Source organism: Cariama cristata, unplaced genomic scaffold, assembly GCF_000690535.1.
Source record: "Cariama cristata isolate BGI_N322 unplaced genomic scaffold, ASM69053v1 scaffold12961, whole genome shotgun sequence".
Classification (NCBI taxonomy): domain Eukaryota; kingdom Metazoa; phylum Chordata; class Aves; order Cariamiformes; family Cariamidae; genus Cariama; species Cariama cristata.
Window position 1 is genome coordinate 15637 of NW_009598803.1, and position 18340 is coordinate 33976.

At 41.1% G+C, this 18340-nt stretch overlaps 1 protein-coding gene across 1 annotated transcript in view; it reads left to right on the forward strand.

The window, feature by feature from the left end:
• MSRB3 (methionine sulfoxide reductase B3) overlaps nucleotides 1-12643 on the forward strand; it is a gene marked incomplete at its 3' end in the record, with an annotated part of 27406 nt that extends 14763 nt beyond the window's left edge. The window contains exons 3-4 of the mRNA XM_009709441.1: nucleotides 855-932; nucleotides 12615-12643. Coding sequence (XP_009707743.1) covers nucleotides 855-932; nucleotides 12615-12643 — 107 coding nt within the window. The remainder of the gene's footprint in view (nucleotides 1-854; nucleotides 933-12614) is intronic.
• Between the last annotated feature and the right edge of the window lie 5697 nt (nucleotides 12644-18340).

The following is an 18340-nucleotide window of genomic DNA, read 5'->3' on the forward strand; positions in this document are numbered from 1 at the left end:
GCGCAGCCCCGGAGGGTCGGGGAGACATTGGCCTCTGCCGGGAGGCCTGCCTTCCCCCCGGCCCTCCTCGCTCTTGTGTACAGGACCAACAACGTGATTTAATGCACACAAACAATCGCAGATTAGGTCATTCTTAAAAATCCTGTTTATGAAAAAAAATTGGACCTCATAAAAAGGGTGAAAGGATAATAAAAACAAGCTGCCGAGCACATAGGCTTTTTGTTGGGCTCGCGCAGCTGATTCGTATTAGATGAATGACCTCCTAGCCTTTTAGATTGTTAACTTAGAAAAATATTCCCTTAAAGCTGTAATATTGCTTTTCAACTAAAAATATAGGGCGCCCACAGCTTGAAATCGTGGACCAATTATTTCATTTTCAGCTACAATGGCTCTGTCACCCCGGCAGCCCATGGCGGCCTGACCCAGCACCCGGGCTCCACAGCTCCCTGGCGGCAGGCACCCAGGGGCTTCACACCTCCGCCTCAAGACAGACTTAGAGAAGTGCGTCAGGTTGAGCTACATGTCAAACAATCCGTGTTTACAAAAACATAACATCTCACTTGCCCAATAGGGGAAGATTCCAGTTTTTCCCTTTTTGTTGTTGTTCTGTCCTTTGAACTGCAGGATAATTCGCCTCCTCTTGCATGATACACAACACCTGAGGCACACTAATGAGGACATTCCCCTTTTCCTGTGCCTGCTTTGTTTGCTGCCTTTAATAAAAAACAACTGCCAACTTCTAAATCATGGGGGGTTTCTGTAACATTTTTCTAAAGTCTTAGCTAATGTAATAATTAAAAAAAAAACAAAATTCCTTTATTTATTTTTAAAATGTAGTGTTGTTGTTTTCCCAGTGCCTTTGAGGGGGAGTACACACATCATAAAGCTCAAGGAATATACAAATGTGTTGTTTGTGGGACTCCTTTATTCAAGTGAGTATGCTAAATGTAGTTTTGAGATTTCTGTTTCTTGGTTTATGTGCTGCGTTCCTGTGTAATCTTGTGTGTATTCCAGTACTTACGTAATTGCATAAGATCATTTAAGTCATTCAAATTGGTAAGGGACACAAGCAATGTAAATAATAGTGCTACAGTAAAATTAGTCTTATAGTAAAGGTAAAAAACTTCAGTAAATAAATAAGATAGTAAGATAACATGCAGATAAAATAGGTAATTTGACAGAAAAAAAAGTAGTAATTCTTTTTATTTTTTTCAAACGCAGCCACGCCAAGTAGTTGTAATGCAGTCTTTCACTGTGCTGATAGATACTGAGTTTTGGCTGTTAGCATTACTCACAGGTAGCTTTAACATCTGGATCCCGGGCGGTAGTGCTGCATCCATGCCACAGCATTGTGTCTGATAATGGAGAAAAAAGTAGATGCTTTTTTAGAACTCACGCAGTTAAGGAAACAAAACTCATGAAAATTGCATTACTTACTGAATTTTTATGCATCCCAATTCACACACATGGAGAGCTGGTTTAGGAACTGAAGCAAGGATTAAGAGATAATAACTTCTGTGTCTTGCATGAAAAATACTTTTTAGAAGTCCTATGGAAATTACGGCCCTAAATTTGGTGCTAGAAGCAGTGCTGATTGAATTCTCTCAATCACTGCATTGTTCTGCATGGATACAGTTGTTTATGTGTTTTTTCTTACTTCTGTCTGCTTGTGTTCATTCTGATGAAGAATTTAATTTTTTTGCTTGTTTTTTCTCTCAGTTCACACTGACTCAGTCCCTCCCACTTGTAGAGGTACCTTTACAGCAGCATGAAGCAGGATGATCAGGCTAGCACTAATAATACAGACAATTGGGTCAGTAATAGGTTACAAAGGAAAATAACATTGATATAGCTCCAGAATCACCAGATGCGGCAGTGATAGTTGTTCTCAAGAGACTGTCTGTAAAGACGAAAGAAGCACTTCGTCTCTGTTATGTTTGAGTCCTCTGTTAGAAGGAAACTTCAGTAATAACGTGAATCTTTTGAGTTGGAAAGCTGATCGTTACGAACTCAGCCAAGACAATATTCTCATGTCATGTGTTACTGTGGTGCTTGGCCTGGAGGTACAAAATGGGAATCTAAAGTCTCCATAGCCTGGTTTTCTACTCTGCCATTTAGACATTCCCCTGCTTACTATAGCTAAATCTTTATGGGGGAAATCCTGGCTCTGTTGAAGTCAGTTCAGGTTTGGCGAATGAATACAGTGGAGCCAGGATTTCACCTTCTGCCTTCAAGACTGGCTTCCTTTCTATCGTCTGCTGGAGAAAGCGTAGGGGTTTTTGTGGGGTGAGATTTGGACAGCAGTAGTTCACATAAATGAATGTGAACTAGTTTCCAGTTGCTTTCACAATCCATTTAATATGGGAAAAAACTGCAATATGAGACTTACCTGTGATTATCTCAAGTGCGCAGTATGCTTTGGCATAGTCTTGACTTTTTTGAGTTAATGAGTTGGATTTCTCTATGTGAAATGAGCTATATGGAAATGTCTGTTTTCGGATTCTCTTTGAGACTCCCCATGGATTTTATGGGAGGAGAGAGGGAAAGGGGGAAGTTTGGGTTTTTTTGTTAATAAGTCCCAGGCCAGTGGGCACCTGAAAAAAAACACCTTGCTGACTGTATCCCAAGGCTGGACTGGCCTTAGCCCAGTCTTCCCAAAGTCTTGGTGTTGCTTTGTGAGCTCTTGTCACCTCTGGTCTACATCAAATTCAGCCAGTTGTTCTGAAGTGGCTGGCAAGGGTGGGAACAAATGGAAAGGCCCATAGGGGTCCATCTTCTTTACTGTACCCCAAAATATCAGTGTATGATGTCTTCCTCAACTAGGGAAGATACATTCCTGTATCTTGGTGACTGCTTCAGCCCAGACAGCTAAAAAAGTGAGAAGCAAACATAGATAAGAGAATGCAAAATGTGTGCTATTTACTAAGTTTTCCTCACAGAGTGTAAATCACCAAAGTATTTTCTTAGGAGTAAGGTGGTAGTAAAATATAAAGAAAGTCCACTGCCCTATCTTAAAATGCAAGTTGTTTTTGTGGTGGCATGGGTTTTGTTTTGTTTTGTTTTGTTTTGTTTCTTTTTAATTTCCAGATAGTCATCTGAAACTTGCATTTCCATTTGTTTCTCATTGGGTGTCCATTAATTTTTTTCTTTGTGTCGTTGTAATCTGTAAATATATATATTTGGACTATGGACCTCTCAGTTTAACCGGGAGAGAGACTGAAGCTTCAGCAGTAATATTAACAAACTTCAACTTTTAACATTTCTGATTTACGTTGTTTCATTACCATGTGACACACGAGGTCAGGGAACACATGAATTTTACACTCCAGATGAAAGACCTGGTTTTTGGTACGTCTTTAAAACAGAACTCTGTCTCTATCACAGGAAAGATAAAAGAAACAATTAGGAATTTAACATCTCTTCATCTACCTACTTGTACTAGTGTTATGAGAAACCTCCCAAGCTTTATGGAGAACATGCTTTAACTTTTTCCACAATCAAAGGTGCCTCACACATAAAATCCATAATCATGCCATTGAATCTAATTATTCCATCTCTGAACTTTCACGCTAGACAGTCTCCTACATCCCAGTACAGCTGCCTAAAGAAAGCAATAAATGAAAGAGACAATAATCTAATCTTAAGGACCTCCTTTTCTGCAAGCCAGCCCTTATGTGGTTTTGTGTTACACTTACTTTAATCGAGCTGCAGGCTTATGCTAAAAGAAGCAGCCCTGCTCCCCTAACCTTTCTCTAGGGTGTTTTTTTATGGCTTCCCCTTCACTGGACCTCACCTGGTGTGACTGGAGCACGTCTTGATGCAGCACACTGATCTGGTAGAAAACTAATCAGCCCCCCAAAAAAACCCCTCGTGCTTATCAACTATACCTGCTTATGTTAATTTTTTGTGAGCCACGTTTATCATGGCTGGACAACCTCTGTGGCAAGGTTGTGTGTTTCTGTGTCAGTTCACAGAGAGCCACCTACACCATTCAAATCCTCAGCATTTTCTAAGGGCCAAGGGTATTTGCAAGATTGCACCTACTTAAATTTTTCAAGGCATTTTCTTGTACACTATGCAAAAATACCATTCTGTCCACAGCCATGGCAAGAGGAGGTTAGAATGGAGCTGAGAGAAATCCACGACTCAGGCTGTTGCCATAGGAGAGGAGCTATTCCAGATTTCATAAACCACCGTCTTCTCCTTTACCATATGCAGGACTGTGTGAGAAAGACGTGGTATAGATGGGAACTGGGAAGCCTAGGAGAATGATTTCCTTTTAAAAAAAGAAATATTATTGTTGTGTCAGTTTCCAATCTTTAGGGCCAAGGAATGAATTGCCAAGTTTTCATAAATCACCCACTGCTGGCTTTATTGCTTCCTGGAAGGAATTCTTGGTAATGGTGGTGGCTCTTCTGAACGTGTCCTAGGAGAAACAGCAACACCCTTCTTCATGTCATGTTTTCATTTGATTTTCATTGAACTGTGTCAGGTCTTCTCAGCATCTCTCAGACATCCTAAAGCAAATCATGAGAAAAGCAAAGCATGGCTGGGCAATATTGCAGTGCCATTAGCATTGTTCCAGTCTTGCCTTCACAATACAAGGGAGGATTACAGTCACCAGGCTAGGTCTATACAAGGAATTCCCTTCCCCCAGTGCTGAGTGCTTAATTAATGGTCTTTAAGCTTTCTTAATAATCTTGATATCCTTTGAGCAGGCCAGATGACAAATCAGCACTGGCTATCTGGCTAGGAGAGCCCATATGAAGTAACTACTGTAGTGTCTCTAATAAGATCTAAAAGAAATACTTGAGCAACTTCATCCGCCCTGATTGACTCTTAGTTTCCTCACAAAACTTTGTCAAAACCAGCAGCTTCTGTTTAATAACACTTGTTCAGAGTCAGTTGGCTCTTGTCAGTGTAGGAATCATAGAATGATTTAGGTTGGAAAAGACCTTTAAGATCATCAAGTCCAACCGTTAACCCAGCACTGCCAAGTCCACCACTAAACCATATCCCTTAGGACCACGTCTTTTAAATACCTCTTAATACCTTTTAAATACCTTTTAAATGGTGACTCCACCACTTCCCTGGGCAGCCTATTCCAATGCTTGACAACCCTTTCAGTGAAGAAATTGTTCCTAATATCCAATCTAAACCTCCCCTGGCACAATTTGAGGCCATTTGCTCTTGTCGTATCACTGGTTACTTGGGAGAAGAGGCCGACCCCCACCTGGCTACCCCCTCCTTTCAGGTCATTGTAGAGAGCGATCAGGTCTCCCCTCAGCCTCCTCTTCTCCAGGCTGAACACCCCCAGCTCCCTCAGCCGCTCCCCATCAGACTTGTGCTCCAGACCCTTCACCACCTTCGTTGCCCTTCTCTGGACTCGCTCCAGCACCTCAAGGTCTTTCTTGTCGTGAGGGGCCCAGAACTGAACATTCGAGGTGTGGCCTCACCAGTGCCGAGAACAAAGGGATAATTGTTTCCTTAGTCCTGCTAGCCACACTGTTTCTGATACAGGCCAGGATGCTGTTGGTCGTCTTGGCCACCTGGGCACACTGCCGGCTCAGTCGGTCAGCAGGCAGTATTACCAAACAGTTCTCATCTGAACCCAGATTTTTACTAGCTCTTCTGTAGCTCCAAGAAGCTTCAGAATCTTAAAACTTGCAAATGTTTCTGAAATTTTTTGTGACTGTCCCCTAGAAAAGGCTTCATCAAGTTAAAAATGAGTAAAGTTGTTATCATCAAGCATTGGTTTCTCTTGCTTCATCATTTTTTGGTTGAAACCAGACATTGTTTTGAGTCTGCCATGTCACTGTTGGATGACAAATTATTACACACTCCTAATCATCTCACCAAAAATCGAGATAGCAGAGTGCTTGTCTTCCTCAGAGCCATCTACAATCTGGAGGTTTAGTGCACCTCTGAGGGTGACCATCAATATGAATGCTGTATTTACTGAAGTAAGGTTGCTTTGTGAGTACAGCCCATGGCGTCTTCCACATTTGAACGTACCTGAATGCTGAATCCACATCTCGTCCTACCTCAATGCTGAAAATGCGCTGAGCTGCATACAGCTTATCACCGCTGTAGCATGGGGCTGTCGATGGAGCTTGACCTGGTGATTACTGATTTCTGTGGTGGTTTGGAACAGGACTTTGTCCTCCTGGTCCTCAAGAGCCCCTTGGGGCAAGAACTGGTACAATTCTACCCTTGGGTAGAGCTGCTGGGCAGCTCTCGAGGAAAGGGTCCTTTCAGTGGATACTTGACAAGTGTGGCGTAGAGGAGCTGCAGTCATAATAGCAAATGATTCTGCACTCTTAATCGACTCATGGGTAGTTTTTAATATCCCCTAACTGGCAGCTTCTTGGCTGGTGTTGAATGTTCATTTTACTACCCTCATAGAAGCAACGAAGTCTGGAAAGATTTTTATGTTAAGGATTAGGAGAGCAAGAGCAAGTTTGGAAAACAAAAACCACTTCATGTCATTTTTTTTTCCTTGATCCACAAAGCCACCTGGTCTTGTTTTCTCAGTACATCAGCTCTGTTGTACTGGCCTGGTTGCTGCCCACAAATGTAGTAAAGCACTGTCTGAATTACTGCAGGTCAAGGTCACTGGCTGTGCAATGAGCAAGTCAGACGAGACTGCCAGCTACAAGCCAATACAGCAGCAAACCTGAGATTTCCTTTTGCTTGTGTTCTCCGGGTGATACCATCTCCAGCAGTGAAAACAAGTACAGGAATATGAGGGATTTCACAGTTTGGTAGGCAGAGGACATTTCAACAAGTATACTTTCCAAAAGGCAAGTACAAATGTAGATTTCCTAGGAGAAATGCATTAGGATTCAAAAAAGAAGGAAAAGGGGACTTGAAATGTAATATTTTAAATATTTCAAGGTCTCATTGAGACAAGCCTGTGAAATTGTTTTGATTTACTTATTGCTGAGCATGGCTGAATTGCAAATCCTTGTTGAAGGTACTTAGAAATAAGAGGAAATAAATGCAAAGATTTCCATAATCCTAGAGATACGTATAGATAACTTCCACTGGTTTTACTAAGAATTTCATTGATACTTTCACTGTAAAATTTCAATGGATACTTTTAAAACTTTTAAGCCTGATACCTGATTTCCCATTTGAAATTCACACTGCTTTGTTCATCAGTCAGCCTGCTTGGAAGAACTAATTTTCAGCTGGTCTTAACCTACCTTATGTTTTACTATGTCTGTGTATGTACCTGAAGTAAAAATCAGGTAGGGTGGAGTGTTACAGATTATGACTGCAGAAGCTGTAGATTTCTATATTGATCTGTTTGTAACTCTCACATTAAAATAAACTTTGGACAGAACTCACCCAGAGACTTCTCATTGACTAACATGACATTAAAATGCTCTTCTTGCATCTGGCTTTTCATCAACATGCAGAACAGAAGTTGTCACAGCATCCATCAACAGTGAATCAATCTTTTCTCTGTAGTCTAGGAAAGCGAGATTAAAAATATATCTTTAACCAGGCTTCCTAAGGAAGTCAGGCTTACAGCACTGTGCTGTCTGTGTGTCAATCCTTTCCTAATAATAAAACTGTATCATTTAATCTGCTTGCCAATTTCAGCCAAATTTGGCAGGGGAGTAGCTATTAAACCTCAAAGATATTAAGTTCTTAAAACTTTAATGAAATCGGGAGAGCGATCACATTCAGGCCCTCTCTGAGGGGAGACCTGAACAAGAGTTCAACTATATTATTAGATTATACCAGATAATATTATTGTAAATAATATATATATTATTGTATTATAACAGAGAATCCACATGAGGGTGAGAGAGAGAGAGGCATTATGAATGTCCAGCTCTGAGAGGTACCTGTGAGTAGTTTTGCCACCTTAGACACCACGGGATCTCTCCCCCGGCCACAATGCAGCAGCCAGCCCAGCTTTGCTCCTTCTGCTGCCCAAGGAACCACTTCGTTCGTAACGCTCAGGGGCTTCTCAAATTCCCTGATGGTGCGGGTCTCATAAATTCCTAGGTAGTTACATCAGGTACTAATTTTTACATTGGAATACTGCTGCGTTTTTCTTTCTGGAAGCTTGCCTTGTTATCTGGAGCTTGGGCTCATGAGTAAGATCAGTGACCGCTTCCAAGTCATGGTTTGCATTTTCAGAAGGGCTATGTCCATACTTGTACATAAAATGGACAAAAGCCTCTTCTCTGGCCCTAAAGGCAAGTGACAAGACTTGGCTTGTGTTTGTTAGCCTAAATTCCTCTCCTCTGAGACAGAGTGGCCTGGTTCATCCTGCTCGTGGGGAATGGCCCCTGGCCTGAGCCACCCCTGCAGCTTGCCTGGGTCCTGACTAGGAGAGTGCTGGTTCATGCGAGTATGATATGGGCCAACACAGTCTCCAGGGACATGTTCACAACTGCGCATTTCTGTCCTGGCCATCTTTAGCTTGCTAGTAATGCTGTAGCCAAGAATGCTGATTCTCCAACTTGGTAATTTCTGTACTGTTGGGGGAAAATGGGAAAGAGAGAGGAATGATTTTATTCTGCTCAGTCATCCGGGGCAGGACATCGGTTGGCTTGGATTGCATCAGCAGCCTGCTAGATCCTTGTCTCTTCAGCAAACTGCCCATGCCAATATGGAATACAGTTCTTTGAAAATGAAGATGTACCAAAGCTGCACCTATTATCTTTACAGCTGTAGCAGATCTTTATTCAATCAAAGGTCTTTTCAGAGCGGAGTAGTATTCTGAGTATCTGCCCCTACCAATGTTGTGTTTAGCATCCTTGCAACAAACCCTTGCAAAGGAACAAGCTGATATAAACTGCTAATGCAAAGGTGTAAGAAAGCCAAGAGGAGTCAATGACTCCTTCAGTGTTAAAATGAAGGGATTAGAACTGCAGAGGTTTCATCAAGTGCTTTCCGAGAGAGCTGTGAGGCTTTCAAAGGCTGTTCCCAATGTTGGGCTTGAACAAAACCTGAATAAACCTGTTAAAGACTTCATCAGGAACGGTGAAAGATAAAGGCAGTTGTAACGCAACAGTAGAGGTTCTGCAGTAAGTCCTCTTTCCTCTTTCCTTACCAAAAGGCTGCTTCAGTGGCAAATAGCAGATCTGTGTTAGCTTCAGCTGCGGTGTGTCTGGTCGCGCCGTAGTATGTGACACTGAACAATTGCAGTTCAGTCATACTTTGGAAGGCAGTAGTTTAAAATTCACACTATAGGAACACGTGGTGATGTTCATTACTCCGTTTCTCTCTCTTTCTCAATACTTGGCAGTCTGAGCATCTGGTTTATGGTGCCTTTTAAAAGGAACAGGTCGAAATCCTGCGCCTCTTTGCAGTACAGATAAAGTGACCATCATATATTTTATTGTTTGTGTTTGATTTAATTATTTCTGGGCTCTTTAAGCACACCTTGACCTTAGCTAAACCTTTCCAGTAGCTCACTATCTCCTTGCATATTGTGTGTTGGTATTTGAGCTACTTGGCATTTGTATTGCCATGTGTTGTGTGTATTTGAGTCATATCTCAGGTGGAAATGGAAAGCACTTTATAAATACCCTCTTGCTCTCTTTATGCAGATAGACTCCTTTCCAAAGGCATTTATGAATGATTCCCTGACTTTCAGAGTATTCCTGTGGGGCAAAACTAGAGAAAATATGCACAAAGCTATTCTGTGTTTATTGTTGTTTGTTTTTTTCCCCTCTTGGTGTCACAAATGATAAATGACAGTTTGTGAAGTCAGTGCCTGGCTTTGTAAGGTGCATCTTGTCTGGTAGGATGCTTAGGTTGGATATCAGAGTATGTACAATGACTACAAACAATGTGCAGAGAAGTTTTTCCTTCTAGTTAATGCAGTTTTAAAAGTATAAAGGAGCCAGAGTGAATATTTTTGTGTGTAGCAGAACATCCCTTTGGAACGTACTTTCAGCATTTAATTTTACCCTATTTATTGGCTATTTTTTAGCTGCATATTTTTAACACCTATGTACAACTAGTTTCTGATATCTTTGTCTAGCGTGCTGTCAAGAAAAAGATGTAAATACTGGAAGATCTAGAGGAAAAGTGCTGGTTCCATTGAAATTGCTGGAAGCTTTGTTATTCCCTCAAGTAGCCAAGATGACTTTGTGTCCTTGCAGAGTGCTTCTCTGCTACTTCTTGCTTATTTGGAATGCCAAAGACGCTTCATTATTTTCCTCCCTCTTTTCTGCGCCTTTCTAAGATCTCTAACAATTTCTGTAATACTGTGTCCTAAATTTTACGTTGTTTTCCCAAGGTGACATGGTGATTATACTGTAGGTGGCCCTCCTCCTCTCGATGGCTCCTAGAGCTACCTCCCATGTTGCATTTTCTTTCATAGCTATTCTGCCATTGCCAGACAAAGTTGTATTCATTTATTGCCCCATATCAGTTTTCTGATTTGTTGTCCAGTAATTTATGACTGTTTGGAGCTTTGGTACTCATTACAGTGCCCAGTGACCCTTGTGACCCTCTTCCCCATGTACTCTCTGCCGTTTTGGCCCCTGGGCCAGTTTGTTGATGTTCCAAGTTGCAGTGCCTATGTCCATGCCAAGCCATGCAGGCTGAGAACCAGGGTCTTGGATTGACCAACTAATACCAAGTATCTAGAATTTAGGCAGCAAGAAGTTGACTGTGCAGATAAACAGATGGTGAGGGTGAGATTTGTTTGTTGTTTCTGACTAGGTAGGTAGTGAGGTGTTGCTGATACAGTGATGAGTAAGAGAGAACAGTCTGGACAGATGTACTGCAGCTTGAGGAGAATATTGTAAATAAAATACTGAGTAAGTGGCTTCACTTGGAACTCAGTGGAATTCCCCGGGGTTACCAGCACGCACTTTTCGCAAAGTGGGGACTTTATCCTGCTGGGTGTAAATACCAACTGAAATAAATACAGTGCTAAAAAGGAGCATGGGTTGTTGCCCTGGGCAGTTATTGGTGGTCGTAGTCATGAAGGCACGTCAGTGACATGCTTTCTTTGTTCAGTGCTTTTGGTGGTACTTTATAAGTACCAGTTAGGAAGATAAGTTACGTTTTTTTCCCTTCCATCTTTTCACCACCTGGGAGTTATATTTAAGACATAAAAGACTGTGAGCACTGGGGAAGGTGGAGAATGAGCAGGAAGGGAGAAGGGAGTTGTTTCCTTTCTGATGGCTTTAACTGGGACTAATAGTGTGATTTTTTAAATCATGATTGATGTGATATTTGTTTGCTGTAGCATAGATCTTTGGTACAGGATTACAATGCCAATTACATAAAATACATAGAGAACGTGTAAAATACATCTACACATACCTGCATGTAGAAGCTTATAAAATAAAAGAAGAAGAAAAATCTGTGGTTAGTTCTTGAGCTTTGGTCATTTATTTTTGAAAAAAGAAGGACTGTAACTTCCCAAAATACATCCCCTCGTTGATGCAGTGTAAAAGGATCCAACATTGTACTTCCTCCTTAGGATTTCTGGGGAAATGCATTTTGCTACCAACATAACATCCTTTAACAGGTCTCCTGCTGGTCAGACCTTGCGTCCTGCTGTGACAGCCATGACCATGTGTACAACTGATTGTTAGTGGGCAATATAAATCTGATTGGAACACGGCCCTTAATTGGTTTGAGAGCTCGATATAGACAATGCTGTCTTATAGCAGATTGTGTAGATAGGCCTAGTCATAGGGTTAATTCTGCTTGACAGCACATCAGCAGCATCTTGAGAGTAATTACCCAACTTAAGTTTTCCCACAGTTGAATTGAGATCTTCAAAGGCTTCTACATTTACAAGTATTATTAACCTATATCTGAAACATGATGTTCCCACAAGGGCTAATTTTTTCTTCCTTTTATTAAATATACAGGTTATAGGGTTCATTTGCTAAGTGCTAAGCCCTTAGAAGAAAACACTACTTGTTAGAGAGAGAAAAATCTGCAGTGCACGACCAAAGCTAATGGTGCATAATGCACACATCATTGTCTTTTTGCAAAGACTTTAAAACAAGTTAAAACTTAGGTCTGGCTCCCTTCCTCTCTCCCTCTCTCCCACCCCCCGCCTTCCACTTTTAGGAAAATCAAACCACTTATTCCTATGTGCAGAGTGAGTAAATTGAAGACACACTCACAAACAAAACCCTCCTAGGATGTTGTACAATTAAGTACAGATCATTGGATACAATACATATGACATTAATGAAACGGTATCTGCTTCAAAAATAGATTGGAAACATTCATGAATAAATTAAATCCTCTTAATGACTTTTCAAAAATGAAAATGAATGAAAACAGTGTTTGTTTCATAGGAACGACTGTGTGCCATGATTCACAGCATATAATTTAATCCTGTTCTAAATTCATTTTCTACTTTCTGCATTCATTTTGTGATTTGTCTTTTAAAATACCTTCTTTGTAACTCTACATTGTAAAAAAAACCCCAAATATTAAAGATAATAGTTGTTATTTGGGTTCAAATGCCCTTGAATGCATTAAATATTAACGCCCAGAGGTAGACAGTCTTGTTAAAGATGGTATTTGCTGGGGGATCAGTCTGACAAATGGCTTTTATGGCATAAAGCAGTTTGTGTAACTTACGATCTTTTTATTTTCTTTTGCAGGTCAGAAACCAAGTTTGACTCCAATTCAGGTATGTTTAGATTTACAGTGTTTTGCTGAATGTACACTATTCAGGTTAATCTCAAAAGAGTAGTTTATCAGTTCAAGTTCAGTTTAGTTTTAAACAAACTGGGGTAGGTCAGTCTTAAAAAGGATCTTCATTTCTCACCCTCTGAAAACAGCATTATTACTGTGAATCATTTGCTTTCATTCCTTTCATTAGTTCCTGTCTCTTTACATTTTCCCAAAAGATGATCGGGAAGATATATCTTGCGACAGGCTTTAATTGATCCAGAAAAATTATAGTACAAATAAATGATAATACAGACTAAAGCAAATGGAGGATTGAAGTGAAGTTTGAGAATGATCACTGCTTTAAAGGAGAATGTTTTTCTTCCTGGTGGACAAAGACATTTCATGGGAATTTGAAGTCAGTGCAGCCTATCTGTCAGGAAACAGATGATTTGTCATCAAATTTTCATGACAGATGCATGTACACAACGCATGCCAGACCAGTCTGTAGAGCTTGCTTTAGGAGGTTTACCAAAAGGCAGTCTCTCTCAAGTTGTCTTTTAAAAGAATTTTAATGTGTTGTAGGGATTGGGAGGGAAGTGAAGGTCAGTCTAACAGGTTAATGTGTATCTAACAAGAGAAAAAGCACAGGACAGCAAACAGGGGAACAGTTGGGGAAAAAACAGAGATCCTAATACCAGACTGTTATTCATGCAGTTAACTATTCCTGGGTGTTCCTTAAAGTTAAACAATAGTAAATTAAGAATAGGCTGTTGTCTTGAAACTAGCTGAAATGTCCATTGCCTGAAAAGGTCATTAAAAATACATTTTTTGTTAAGATGAAAAAGACTGTTTTAAGTAGAAGACGTGATATTATTATGGCAATTTTGGTTTTAGGTAAATGTTATGTTCTAAATGGTTTGCTTAATGCAGTAATTATAATTGCTTATAATGACAGGAATTTTACAATATATATTAATCAGAGTATTTATGAAATAGCGTGTTTCTTTTTATCCCAGTTACAACATGATTTGGGTTTGAAATGTGAGGTATTACGTTGCTTTTTCTTTCCACATCAGATTTTATCTTTGGAACTATACGGGAGTGAAATCTACAGCAGGAAGCATTTATATAGCCAGTTCCTACATCTTGTATACTTGAGTCATCTTGCTTCTATTATGATTTTAGTCTGTGAGTTTGAGGTTACTTGCTTTAAATATTGCTTGAATGAACTCTGTGCTAAGATTGCTTCTTGAATCTTGACCAAAAAGTTTTACACAGGGGGACAGCTTCACACATTGTCTGCCATTACCGCCTTTCTTTTAGTAGTCACCAAAACTAGGACGTGGAGCAAGATGTCAAACGTCTCACTTCTCTGTTGAGAGGAAATGCTCTCTGCAGAGCTTCGATTTGCTTGGTGGATTAATCTACAAACAGTTTTCTGACTTTCTCTTTTGAAGCAGCTCTCCTGTTAGGTGCACTATTCTGCGTGCCGCTCCCCTTGGCAGCGAAGGCAGGGGTAGGGTATTTCCTAGGGAGCACGAAGTAGCCATAAAAGTTTGGCACTGTCACAGCTATGGCCAATGCTTGCTCCATAGGTGCCACCAGGCTTCTGTGACTGGGCTCTGTAGGGTGTGCACGAGCTTTTAAATGTCTCATCTTCATCTGTGTGGGTTCCACAGGCTGGCTTTCCTTGGGTCTGTATTCTGGGCACAGTTTGTCTCTTATTTCTCACACAGAGGTGTTGGAAAGCCCGGTTGCCCAAAGACCAGAGGACTAGAGCTGCTCTCCCTGCCGTGCTCTTCTGAAGGACCTCATTAGGCACTATTCTTACAAGGCCAGAGCTCTGGCCTTGTGAGCGCCTGATGCAGTTTTATCTCCCCAAAAGAACAGAGCAGACAGCAGTTGCAAAAGGAGTTGGAAGTAAAGACCATTTACAGGAGACCACACAAAAAATATATAAACATAAAAGACCCAAGATCTTCTCTGTCTCCACTTTTTTTGCTGCACCTAAATATTCTTTGGATGCACACCAGAACTCTCTGCAGCAGGCGATTAACATTATTTTGCTGAGTGTCAACATCAGCAGGTACCATGAATGTCAAAGTACTTTGTATACCATCAGGGATTCAGTGTGGGAAGGGCTGGGGCTTAGGAATTTCTTAGAGTTATTCCTCCTTTTTCTGCAGAGCCTCACTTTTGTCTTCTGCTTGTGATCCCTTTCCCCTAAATCCCTGGGGAAGTCTTTGGTTGGAATAGTTTCAGGCTTTCCTGTCATGGGACCCTGGCCACCCCCAAGGTGTTTAAGGCTCCTCACCTGGTGATCCCTTGTGGATTGCCAATGTGTGCGGCTGGCCAGGCCAGCCTGGGCTCCTGGGCTCATTTTATTCATTTTCCCCAAATGCTGTACTTGGAACTGAGAATTACCGAGGTTTAACGCCTCGATCTCATCAGTGCTGCCTCTTTCAGCACAGGTTTCAGGTAACAACCAAAGGTAGATGTTAAAAGATAGTAGAAAAGACAGATTAAGCACACAATTAAAATGGCATTTTAAGAAAAAAGAAATAACAGATGCTTCATAACCTCAAAGCACGTTTCATGGCCAGCAACACCAAGGCTGAAAAAAGCCCTTTGTGAAAAGTACAGCAGCCTTCCCTTTATAGGGACAGTACTCAGTTCTTCCACCAAGAAGCTTTTCTTGAAGTCAGATAGTGCAAGCACTTAGAATTTATCTTTTGTTCCCAAAACAAGATAAATTGAGGAGAGGAGCAGAGGAGAGGTGGAAGTACTGAGATCAAGTCAACATGTATCACCCAAATAAAACATCACTGGTCCTGTTTCCCCACCAAAGAGTTTGCCATCCCTTTCCAAAACCAGACAATAAGCCAAAACCTCCTGCTGCCTCTGGGTGAACAGGAGGAGGTAGGCAGGGAGTGGAAGGATGCGTTGGTGATGGCAGAGAGGAATCCTCATAAAAGAAATCTTTCTCTGGTATGGGGGGACGTGCAGTGCCCTATGTAGCACCATGTTCTGCATAACATGAGCCTTTGAAGTGTGTAAATGTAGCATCGGTTTTAAAAGGGCTGCTGCCATTTGACAGCAATGACTATATTTGTGCAACCTTGAGTTGCACAAATGACACCTTAAGGTATTTTCATATCCCTCATTTCGTTTTGAATTCCCCAGACTGTGATTCCTGAATAAACCAATGATCCCGCAAACTGGAACAAAGATGCTTTGTTCTCGTTTATTTCGTGTTACTCAAAACAGTTCAAGTGCTGAACGTGAGAATTAGGTAATTTTGTTCTAGAATGAATATTTTCTTCCAGGGAGCTGTTCTACAACCTGTTGCATGCTCTAAATTAACCCTAATGTTAATTCCAGTGAACTTGCAAGTCTAGATGTGCCCTTGTTAAGCATTTATCAATGCTTATTGTATTTGTCTTTCCTTATTGTATTTGTAAAGCATTGAAGAATTAAAAGAACTCTTTCTGGAGCAAGTACAAAGTCTGGAATACAGCTTTAAAAGTGCCCAGTAGGCTCATTGTAAATGTAACCCTGGAAATGTTGTTCAACACTGAAATATTAGGCAAACAGTGTCAAAAGAAGATTCATTTGAACTTGAGCATTAACTTAAAAGAAAGCTGTAAAATTCCTATAGTGATGATCGGGATTTATCATATAAATAGGTATAACATCTGTAGGGGACACGCATTCTTCGTATCATGACTAACAGTTCCATCTGAGAAACTTCTTCTCTGCTGATTCTTTATAAGTCTATAGCTGGCAAAACTTCTGTCTCAGAGACCATGGGGCTAGCTTCATGCTGTTAGAAGATCTTATGAAATGAAACAATTTTGCTTTCCTGTCATACTATGATGGATTTCACTGATACTGAAAACAGATTTTTTTTCCTAAGAAAAGTAATTGAAAGCAAAAAGGTTGTAGGAAAAATATTTTTTTTTTCCTCAGAATTTGTTAGGGAACAAAGTAAACCACAAAACCTACAGCTGAAACAATTTTGTTCTAATTATTAGTATTTTGGTAGTGTCTAAAGTGCTTATTGTGCTATATGCTTGGTTAGCAAATTTTAGAATTGAGGAATGTAAGAATTATATTGGAGTAATCAGTTAATGAAAGATTATTTTTTTTTAATTTGGAGAAAAATAGGTCTTCAGGATGCTGTTCCGTAACAGGAAGAATTTGTAGGTCTCAAAGGCTGTTGCTGAACACTGTTAATCCCACTTTAGTAACAGAAAAATAAGCATAGAAAATGCAAACAACTGTCTCAGCATGCCCGCTGGTCACCAGGGAATGGTAATGGTGAGTTTCCTGCTGCCTACCGGGAGGGCTGGAGTTTTCTTGGAGCATCCCCTGTAATATTTGGTGTATCCTGCATGTCACTGAGGAGGTGAGCCACGTGATACTCAAGTGATAGTGTTGGTAGTGAAATCATGAAGGGGAAGAAATTCGAGTTTTGTTCTGTGTTAAAAAGAAAGGACAAATCCCCAGACAATACACATGGCCTCCAGTGGAGTCTCTTTTATATATGTGTCACTCAAACAGTGGAATGGAGGAAGTCAGAGGGCGCAGGGTGCAATAAAGTGGCAGTCGGGGAAGCACCGTGCTGTAGAAACGCGCCTCTGCAGTGGCAGAAGAGAGAGCAGTGCCCAGGGGTGCACAGTGCCTTCAGCTCTGTTCTTCATCATTCGCTGGGCCAGCTTCCCGCTTCTCTCAGAGAGAGATAGGCACCTCCAAAACCCCTTCTTCTGTCTCCCTGCTTCTAGACAGATGAAATTAAATGTAGAGATTACCTGTGTGATTTTATATCACTGTTTGTGTCAATACTTTGGAAACATTCCAATTAGTACCAGGAATTAAGCTATAAGAGCTGCCCATGCAGCTAGAGGCTGTCCTGAGGGACAGCTACACACGAGCTTTTGTCGGATCCCTGCTGCCCCAGCAGTCAAATATAAAGCAAGTCAAGGAGCCCCCGACAGTTCCTGGAATTTCCTTCAGCTGCCTTGTCTGGACTCCCAGTGTCCGCCAGTGACTCCGCAGGTCAGTTCTCCTGTCTGCACCTCACTTTTTCCACCAGAACGAGCGTATCCCCGTGTCTTGGCACTGCACAATGCTGCCACCCCTCTATCCCCATCAAACTTCCCATCCTTTCCTTTCTCACCTCTTGTATTTACTGGTATCGTTCCCTTAGTCTGGCTCCTACGATGTATGAACTTGCTAGGCTACGTGATTCAGCACAGGTGCTAGAGAACAGTCAGAGCAAATTAGCAAATTAGAAGGTTGGGAGTGGTCAGATGTTTTCCTCTCATAAATTCCTCTTGGCTACACTTCCAGATGTTCAGCAATAGACTTTCCAAACTCTTGCTATCAGCCCCGATTTCCCCTGTCTTGTTATCAGTCCCATTGTATGAAAGCCATCAGTACAGCCATTAGCAGCATAAGGAACTCTTTGCCTGAGTGAGAGAGAAATGAAAACCAAAAGGCATCTTGAAATTGAGCATCTTTTACTGACCCTTGCTGTTAGGGAAATCCAAAAGAAACTTAACTTGGCCTGAAACCTTAGGTCCCTGAAGCAGCAGGGTACTTAGTAACATCATCCATTGATTGATTGGATCATAGATCTAAATACAGATTAACAAATCAACTCCTAAATTTTATTGATGTCAGCTTCAACGCCCAGGTTGTGATAGAGCGG